The 10,713-nt window shown below is 34.7% G+C and overlaps 1 protein-coding gene across 1 annotated transcript in view; it reads right to left on the bottom strand.

The window, feature by feature from the left end:
• LOC112454264 (glutamate receptor ionotropic, kainate 2-like) overlaps positions 1-7,209 on the bottom strand; it is a 23,456-nt gene extending 16,247 nt beyond the window's left edge. The window contains exons 1-9 of the mRNA XM_025015555.1: positions 7,047-7,209; positions 4,470-4,567; positions 3,904-4,053; positions 3,134-3,321; positions 2,383-2,540; positions 1,749-1,890; positions 965-1,267; positions 274-693; positions 44-164 (exon numbers count right to left, since the gene is read on the bottom strand). Of these exons, the coding sequence (XP_024871323.1) occupies positions 44-164; positions 274-693; positions 965-1,267; positions 1,749-1,890; positions 2,383-2,540; positions 3,134-3,321; positions 3,904-4,053; positions 4,470-4,554 (1,567 nt within the window). The 5' untranslated portion in view covers positions 4,555-4,567; positions 7,047-7,209. The remainder of the gene's footprint in view (positions 1-43; positions 165-273; positions 694-964; positions 1,268-1,748; positions 1,891-2,382; positions 2,541-3,133; positions 3,322-3,903; positions 4,054-4,469; positions 4,568-7,046) is intronic.
• Positions 7,210-10,713: the final 3,504 nt, after the last annotated feature.

Below are 10,713 nucleotides of genomic sequence, written 5' to 3'. Positions count from 1 at the left end.
AAATCAAATTTATTTAGCTTATTTATAGTAATATTAAATTATTACATTAATTTCATTGACCTAAATGTCCTAAATTTACCTAGGTTCATTATCGGATTCGTAAAGTCGACGTAGTCTTGCCGGGTGGATGTGATTGTAAGATCCGTGATGGCCAGATCCGCTTCCTGGAAGACCGTTATATCTTTAATTTGTGAATCCCGAATTATGTTGGGGCAGCTCTATCTTTTTGTTTTTATTTTATTTTATATTTCTCGACACACATTCAATACTAACGTCAGCTATAATTTTGCCAAGCATTCCGGACCATTTTCCAGTCTTGTTATTTAACGATCCGTAGTCCTTTTCGACTTGCAAGGTATAATTAAATTCAAGTCTTTTACTAAGTTCTTCTATTATGTCTACCGCGAAACCTTCGTAACGCTCGTTGCCACTTAACTTGACAATCGACTCTTTTTCCATCCCATAAGGCTCTGTAAGGGATATCAAAACTATAAAGGTTTTATTTTGTATGAATCGAACGTCTAATTTTGGAGTACTGATTTCTTGCAGCCAATCGACATTCTCTGCTGTACTATTCCATTCGCCAATTTTTATCAGACCATTTTTAGTCAAACGTACGATATCCACTTCTATATTACTACGAAAACCATCCCTATCAAACTTGACAAGGCCTGTTAAGCCTCTTGTTTCGGTCTGAAAGCGAAACAGCATCATAAGATTTGCTTCTATAACGAAAGAATGACACAACGAATAAATTAATTCAAAGATAAGAAAAATTTGTTGTAATTGATATCACAAGAATTAAGTATGCCAGCGATTTCGGTGTTTTGTATTCATTTGTATTCTTGAAATTGAAATTGCAATTGATGCCAATCAAATTTACGTATAACGCGATTGGATTAAAAACACTCGATATGTTAGAAATATCTGAAATATTTAAATTAAAGCATTTTTCACATCTTACCGATCGCAGAAAATTGCTTAAACTCAGTCCGTGTTCCCATCTGACAGTGCCATTGCATGGCAATGCCCTGATGTCGCCTTTGGTAGCATCTTTCAATTGTTTGAAAGCTATCGCAAACAGTTGTACCGCGTCATACATGAGCGCGGGTTCAACTCGCAGTTGCGAGGGGTCGTCTAGGTCCCATTCCTTCTTATGCCTGTCCAGAATTTTTAACACTGTCGGATCTTCAGGGTCAATCAAGCGCACGCCGGTGAAATTAACGCCAGAGTACTGATATGGCTCTAAATCCAGAGTTTGCAGGTCCTGTCATGCATGCGCATTCATCGGCATGTATTATATTTAATCCGTTAGTTCTTTCGGAATGTAAACGGTATTATGCGCACAAAGTTATACTCGTATAGTTTACATATCATAAAAAATTCATATTATAATATTAATGAAGCTTAGGACGATGAGATATCTAATGCACTTGTAGTGTCAATGAATACATTGAATTAATTGTTAAAAGTTTCTAGAATTATTTGCATGGATCGTTCTTATAATATACCTAATTTTTAATTCTCATGCAAAAATTTCATTTATATGTTAATTAAGCTTCCACTAAATTTATTATTAACTTCCGTTAAATATTGTTATTGCAACATTCATGTACTTTTTGCAGAACATAAAATTTTCAAAAGTACAATTTTTATATTTCAAGTAAAATTCTGTTGCGAAATAACTTTAACTGTTATATTATTCTATAATTTTATTTTTAACTTGTGGAAGGCCTTATGTATCTTACCAGAGAAGTTACAATCACTTTGTACTTGTCGGACAAAATGCCGACTTGTTGGGCCTGGTTCAGAACGTCGTCGAGAATCTCGTACGAACAGTCGATGACAATGTTCTCTATTCTCGATGTTTTGATTTCTTCCATTCCTTGCCTACAGACAAGATTCGATGCTAAGCTGTACAATTAACTAACTTTCTACTTCGAAAATTTTCTCCATGAATTAATTCGCCGATCTTTCTAGTCCCACTTAATCATTTTCGACGTTGACATAATTTCCATACTAAAAGCTATCTATAGTTGTCTTGTTGAAGAAATGTCTAAAAGTCACTTATTGAATATTTGAAAAGTGTTATTACATCCTAATGGCCATTAAAAATGCTCACATTTTATAATAATATATTTGACGATTAAGAAAATTAATGTTGAAACAATAAGCGAATGATGAGCATATTTTATATGTGTATAAGAATTATTAATACGATTAGTTATACATATATCTACATATATAAATATGTAAAATCAGTTATTCATGACTAATATTCTCAAGCATCAAGAAGACCAATTTTCTCGCGATCGTGGGATTGAAAAACCTTCAAGATATTTATACTTTATATTGCGAGATTAGATATTTCTCATTGTATACCTATAATTCGGCCCGTAGCCTAAATGGTACATGAACGCAGAGGTGCCATGTGTGTCCCATCGCTCCAGCAGTGGACGTATGCGAATCAGACTGTCGGTGTCTTCGTACAGTATTGCAAAGGATTTCCATTTGAACTCTGTGACCAGTTGATTATAAAGCTGTAAAAGATTTGACGGTGACCATTATATCAATATGGGAACAGGTTTTATTGAATAAAACATAAATTAAGATAAAGAAAAATTTAAATAAAAAAAATTGAAGACATAGAATACTACAAATATACTACCGCTCAAAAGTATTTCCCAGCTTAAAGAAGTTTGATCAGAGATGAGTTTATTAATAAAATTATTAATAAATTGAAGAAATCAATAATTTGCTACATGTTATTTAAACAATGGTAAACAATTATTTGACAAGAAAATTTTATCAATGTGGCCGTCACGTTTTACAGCCTTACAGAGTTTTTGGTATCCTGTTGATTAATTTTGTAATTAATTTTTGGCTTCTAAATACATCAACGTATATATATATCACTATATTCTACGATAATTATAAATAATTTGTTAGCTTTCATTTTTTATCTAATGCAGATAAAAATTATATTTTATTTTTGTAAATATATAATTGATAAACTTTCTTCGAGAAAATTAATGTCTGTTGAAAAGCAAGACACAATTGTATAATTCATATTATTTATATCAGTTACAGCGTATTTAACGCGATATTAATCTTTTAAATTTCAATTACTTACTCGTGACAACGAGCTTATATGCGGATATACATTCAGACCTAACCCGCGCGGTTGAGAGAGGTCAAGATCCTGTCGCACAGAGATATGTGGTACTTCTATTGTATTGCATATGCTTTGCACGTGTTCAGCAATCGCTTTGTCCTGAGGTCCAAAAATACCAACTATTCCAAATTTCAGCTGTTCGCATACTAAACAATCGAAAAATCGATTTTGTACGATTAGAAGTATACGTTTAATATAATCCCAGGCTACGTCATTTCGATCACACTTCCGGAAAAATAATGCGGTAATTATATCTTTTGGGGAAAATTTGTGCTATGCATGTAAGAACAGTTTTTTTTACAACGATAAATTGTGTTCACATTTTCTTTATATATGTATAATTAATAAAATGTAAATTATGGAAAATTGTATGCCCGATTAAGACGGAAATGTGATCATCTATAATATTTATTTATTAGATATTTTAGTTTAAAAATAAGATTATGTTTAATATTAAGCCTATATATAAGAAGACACAGTCAGATGTTCAGTATAAAATGTATGATATATTGAATGATATGATTTGGTATCATACACGTTACTCTAACATTTCCCTTACAAAAATTCAATACTGTAAATGCATGATTATTTGGCTAGTGATCAATTACTTATTTCGAGCATTAAAAGTACTGTTTTTAATGCTTTTAATACGTAAAATAAGTAATTAATTAGTAGCCAATTAATCACTTACAGTATTAAATTTTTGTAGGGATCGCTAGTAGCTTTACCTTTCAATGATGCTTCGTACGCATCCGCTTTAATCTCTTCTATTATCGGTGTCAAGAACACATCCTCGTCCTCAACCCCGTCTTTATTCACCGCTTTCACCGACGCTTCGAACATATCCAGGATTTCTTCATCTTGATCGAACAACCCCACTGTAATACATGGCCGGCTTTTTTTAAAATCGAGTCTCACTGACACGACCGAAATAGCTCACGAAAGAGCTTTTCCGTGAAGTAGTGCGCATCAATGTGTGTGCGCAAATCTGATTCAACACAGTTCTTCCAACATTTCTTTTAACATTTAAAGATATTAGCAACGGTGTAATATTATGTTCGCCATGGTGCGAAAATTGAATAATAAGAATGTTTTAATATATTCATAGATTTAATAAACATTATAAAATTGCATTTGGAAACTATAATTTACTGCAAATATTGATATATTTTCTTTTGATATTGTAGGTATATTATAGTGTAATATAGATTTTAAAATCCACAAAAAAATATGGATACGGAAATATAATGCCTTTTTATATATTTTATTCGTCAATCATATTGATTTATCTTACCTATTGGTACCTTCCTGGGGAAACCAAACACACACGCGTGGAACAGGAATATCGGCAATAATATCAGTAGAGGCTTGGTCACCATCTTATGATCATTCCTGCGTACACACAATGAATAGAATTAAAATGCATCAGCTTACCGATGAGCATCTTGACAGGTGCAGATGTGTATCCAACAAAGTCAGATATAAACGGCACGTACGCGCCAAGCGCCACGTATATAGCCAAATGGAAAGGTCTTGAACGAGTACTTAACTGGCCCGACGTTATATAAACTAACCAGAAGGCACCGCGCCGCCTGAAAGTCGCTCTCGGCGCGCATAAATATTTAGACCCGTCTAAAATCAATCTTTCAATATTGAGCTTTAGGTATTTGCTTGATGCTTAATACTCTTAATAAATCCCTGTGCACCCTCTGAGAGATCTCCACGTTACTTTTTCGAGTTTATTTTTCCGTTGGGAAAATATAAGTTCTTTTTTTCTGTCTCTTTGTAATATGTTGTTACAGCGATTATTAGACTGTGCGCCATGAAGTAAATCAATAGTAACGTGTTTGTATAAGCAATTTGTTAGCCATGCACGAGACTAATTTTGATAATTTAATATCCGATGCATGCAAGAATTGTCATTCTTTTTCAGTTGTCTAAAAATTCTTGGGCAGATTTAAATTTTTCTTGACAAAATTTTCTTGATCAAAATTATTAGACAGATATTTTTATAAATATACATATATTTATAACGACATTGCCCCAAATTGTCTATGAACACAAATAAAATGTTGCATGCGCATTTTATTCTACTCAACTCGTCGAATAAAAGTTAATTACATTAAATTTCTCTTTGCTGTCAAAAAATCGTTTCTGAAATAAACTGTGCATAATATTATCTTAATGAAATGGGGCATGTCTCTCTCTTTTATTTTATATGTATTTTTATAAATTTTTACGGTAGAGTTTTCGAGAGATAAAATCATTAAATGTTTTTATTTTATATTAGAGATTTTTTACTTGACCATTATAGACAGGCATTTTTCTAACATAATTTAAGACGATTAAATTAAATTTTTGTTTAAATGAATTATAAAAATAATGAAATTAGCTAAAATTACATCAACTTTACATTCTTGAAACTTAATTCTTTAAAGTTTTTCTTAAAGCTGACAAATAAGTTTTTAAATTCCTTAATCATTAGATTATAATTCGATATTCCTTTAAATTTTTGTTGAAATAAATTCGAATGCTGGTATTTATAGAGAAGAAAATATAGATGAGGAATCACAAAAGTTCTGAGTACAAGTTATATTGTTAAATTCGTAGTGTCATTTATACTCAACTTGAGTCATTTTTAACTATTCCTATAAGTCGCCATTGCTCCTACTCAGTACGTCGTTAGTTTAACTAAAACAATGTTAATTTAACTAAATCAACCGAGTTAAAATAATACTGTTTTGTGTTAAAATAATAAATTTCGACACACATAATTGTTAAAAATAAACAAAATGTTATTCAACTCGAGATATTGGTTTAAATTTCATCCTTTAAAATCTAACAATGTACGTATTCGTAAATACGTAACTGATAAATATTCATTATAATCATGTGTTTCTCGAAATGATTAGTTTATTTGAACCTACATAAATACTCTTCTCAAATGCTTGTTATATGCCGGAGGCGCGAGCAGCGTCTACCTTGAGCGTGTGAATTTTTAGCGACATCGTACGCATTCGGAGTTCCACGTAGTCTACTGTCATCGTGCCAAGTGCACGCAGTCTGGCGCTTTCTTTTTCATTCATTCAATCAAAGCGGGTCTTTCGCATTCATGTCTATATATCATTACTTTTATCACGGCCGAATTAGATACTTTACAACGTGCCGGTGTTGTTTAATCGCATTAAGCGCAACAAATAATTAACAAACATCGAGGATTTTGCTGCGATCAAGGATTTTTGTGACGGTCCAGCACACGAGGTCGACACGACGCCGACACTGTAAACTAACGAAAATCTTAAGAGAACGCATAACGACGTCGATATATTTAGACGCCGAGCATCGCCGCCGCCACCGGTGCTTGTCGCCTTCGCCGTGTGACATAGATTTCGACGATATACAATCGAAGATATTTTTTTTTCTTTAGAGAATCGCCGTTGCATGTAATTCTTCTGTCAGCCTCAAGAATGTATTTGCTCTATCTCTTTCCCGTACTTCATTTGATGTATACTTATCGTGATATCTGGAGACACGAAGGGTATTCTCCCCGAGAATAAATCTATAGTCACTTTATCAAGTGCGTAGTCGCACGTATCGTCGCGTTCGAAGAAACAAACTTGGCCAGACCAATTTCCCAGATCTCTCTCCAAACTCGTTTTACTTTGGTCGTTTAAGACTCACTGGCTGAAAATTCTCGGGGGACGGGGGAGCGGAAAAGATTTTCAAGGGGATAGAAGCGCGGCGTGAGTTACATACAAGTTTTAGTTTTATATACCAAATGAAGCACGTATCGGGATTCAACTGATAGCCGAAACGGGAAAACGGCTATTCCTCGCGAGTGGATCGTTCCCGAGGGCTTGCATGGGCTTACCTAAAGACGTGACGTTGCGATTCGTTCCACTCGGCACTTTTGAGGACGCGTGTGCTTTACCGTACGAAACTCGCGCGGCACGCGACTCTAAATCCGAACGGCATGGCATGGCATGGCACTTCTCGCGCGCGGCTCAACCCGGCAGCGCATGCTCTAAACTCCCTTCCTAAAATTTTCACGATCCGTCGTGGCGACGAGGAACGCTTGTCGTCCGCGTCGTCGTCGTCGTCGTCGACGGGCAGAGTGGGAATATAATGTGCGATGGTACTTTCAGGGAAACGTGTCAAGGATTGGTCAGCGTCGGTATCACAGAGACCTAAGAAATTTCAAATAAATTTTTATATTTTAAGAAACTTTCCTGCGTTCTTTTTTGATACAACTATATATTTTTTAAAATCACGCCGCATCTCCATCGCAAACGTAAACTGAATAAAAAACTGATCTCCTACACAGCCAGTATTTGCTGCGAAAGAATCGAAAATCGTAAAAAGATATTTACGTAAAATATTTTTAATGAAATATAAAATCAAATATTTTATCAAATATATAAATATTTTTTTAGATTTCTATATCTATCTCTTAAGTTTCTATTTCCATATCACTTGGGATTTTACAAAGTTATGAAAGGCAGCTGTGCATGCGCTTAAAATGGACTATGCTGTCGCAAAATCGGTCCACCGTCTCCCAAATTGAGAAATATTTGGAAAATATTAAAACTATTAGTTTCCTACGTATATCGTTACCAACGCAATCACACACACCGTAAAGAAACTGCTCAGAAATATTTATAGCAATGCGCATATCGTCCACATGCATCTATATATTTATCTACATTAGATTTAATTACGTTGATGCTCTGACGTTAAGGGTGGAGTTGAGAGAGCGTTAATGTAAATGTTAAAGAAATTAGTTGCGTGGGTAACGCAAACCAAGATTGCAATCGCAGGTAAGAGTATAACCTCGCGGGAAATGAATATGAAATTGAAATTATAATTATCGCTATTACTACCTGGAAATAAGAAAAAAGATAAAACAATTATTATTAATACTTTAATCTTGTACCAATTTTCTTAATTGATTTTAATCTCCATGGTTATACAAGTCAGTAGCGTTATTCTATTCTAATCTCTATTCTAATCTCTGATTTCTATTCTATTAATCTCGACCATCATGCAAAAAATCGGATTCATATTTTATCAAGAGCGAAATACATTTATTATTGAGATTGAAGATATTTCTTATATTTATAAATGTCAATATACGTTTACATATCAATCGATGAACAGTGTATAAGAATACCTTAATATATGAAATAAACACATTGGCATTTTTTAAGTGTAACATTAAGATTTTTATTTTTATATAATTTTACTTGAGATTAAGATTCTTTTATATTATTTAATTATTTGTCAGAACAATTTAGAAACAACAGGGAATCGATGAACAATACAATTAGCTGATTGTAGACTAACAATATGATACATTGCCATGATCAAACAACAATAATCGCGGTCAATCGGGGAAATGGGTGTGATGAGGACAATTATAACAAGGAGCGTTTAAATGAGAATTTACAGACGAATAATTTATTCACATTTAATATGTGTTGATGCTTGTATTACATTTTATATAAGAAGTAGAATCGCGATAGGCTCTTAACAAACTCGTATGTCGCGACATATGAACGCAAATATGTAACAAGTATGTAATAGTATCGACGATATTTACAATGAGTATTGTTATATGCGTACGTGTACGTGTGTGTATATGTGTGTATCGCATATCTGTGCGTACTTCTCTATGGTTTGCATTCAAAGTTCGATAAACTGGTGTACAACGAAATTCGTGTGGAAGGTGCAAGTACAGGAGAAAGAAACAAAATGCATTTTACGCTCTTCCTCGCTTTTACGCTCGATCTTAAAATAATATTCGCGTACAAGCTATCGGAATGTCAAACACTCTTCAACACGACGTAGAACATTCATACATTCACACCTTGTTGATTTATACGGCACTCTTTCTCGAGAGTTTAAATATTAGACTGCGCGAATCGCGGTGCTTATGTTTTTCACTTTTAACGTTAACATTTTTTCTCCTTTCACGATAGAGGGAAGACTCAAATGAATACTGCTTGGTTCACAAGGTCCGCATGATTACGCGATTAAATGGAAACGTTAATCGGACGAGAATAATGACATATATTTCGTGAAAACAATCCTGTTAGGAGAGTAGAGCAGTCTTTTACATTAGATAGAATATCGACAATGTATTACTTACGCGAACGCGTCGTGCGGCTTGAAATACATCATCTACATAGTCTGGATAATTAGAATAGCTTAGACAATTAACTCTAGTTTATTCAAATAATATTTTAATGACCTTATGGACCCCGTCAGACCAGCTAAGGGTAGGAATAAATTCAGATAAAGTTTGTTCAAAAATTTTAACTACTTATCGCGAATCACACACACACACACACACACACGAAACGTTGGTTTGCGATACAAAATAGTGCAAATGACCATTCGCGATGTCAGATCTTGCGGATTAAAGGTGGAATGCGTGAAAATTCCTTTGCGTTATTTATATTTATCACGAGGAGACCTTCGAAATCGCTAGTACGCGCGTGTAATTACGTTCCACCGTATCCGAACAAATTAACCTACACGGATGACAATATTCGGATCGATTGCAATAGAATATTTTACGTTATAACGACGGTGCATCTTTAACGGTCGATGAAAGATCACTCCATTCCACGCGACTCTCGTTCATTCGCTCGTTTTCTCGCACGCATCTACCTCGCATGACGCTTTAACAGACGCTTTAACGAGGGACTATGTAGATGGTGAACTATCTTAAATTCAACGGTGGCTCGTAAAAAAAGGACAGACGTGATACACGATTAGAATTAAGTCCCTGTTTGTTTTTACACATTGTCTCTAAATCGTATCGCGAATTCCCATCGCAACGAATTTACAGGACCCTCCTGGTGCTAGGGTGGTTTCAATGGCGTTTTCTTCTTTTCTTTCCTATCTGGAGATGTAGTATCGTGTTCGACTTGAAACTTGACAAAATTCAATCTCGCTACAATTGTCTGACGACATTTCGCTTTTTCGTTGTATTTGTTAAAAGTGTTTTTGCAATTAGAAATAATTTTTGTCATTTTTGTGACAATTTCGTTTTCTGGATTGTCGCGCCCGTATTTCAAATTGATCGATCATGTATATTTTAATTTACATATGAGCGAGGAAGCAATTAATTTCGCAAAGAAATTCATCACTCGGCTTTTCCGCTCGGCCAGGCGTTCCTTTGTTCACGTCAGAGGTGCTTTTCCAACGAAGTGCCTGTACTTGTTGCATGCCGCGTACTTGCCCTCCTCCGAAACGATCGACAGACTTGAATGTTGCCCCTGACGTCGACAAAGCGCCTTCCCCGGCGGCTTTTTATTTCCGTTGCCGCAGTCCAAAGCGTATCGCAATTCGCTCGCCATTTCCGAGCACACGGACTTCTGAAAGTTCCACGAAAAGACGATTGCGAAAACTCTCACATATTGAACCGTGAAACGAGTTATTCAGCTCAAACTCAAAACACTGCAACGTGAAATTTTATCACTTTCCGCTTTGTTTACAAAGATGTAAATTGAAAGTTTTGTTGACGAAAAGTT

Source organism: Temnothorax curvispinosus, unplaced genomic scaffold, assembly GCF_003070985.1.
Source record: "Temnothorax curvispinosus isolate PA1 unplaced genomic scaffold, ASM307098v1 QBEX01004937.1, whole genome shotgun sequence".
Classification (NCBI taxonomy): domain Eukaryota; kingdom Metazoa; phylum Arthropoda; class Insecta; order Hymenoptera; family Formicidae; genus Temnothorax; species Temnothorax curvispinosus.
Note: the sequence above shows the minus strand (reverse complement) of the source record. Positions and strands in the feature narration are given on the sequence as shown.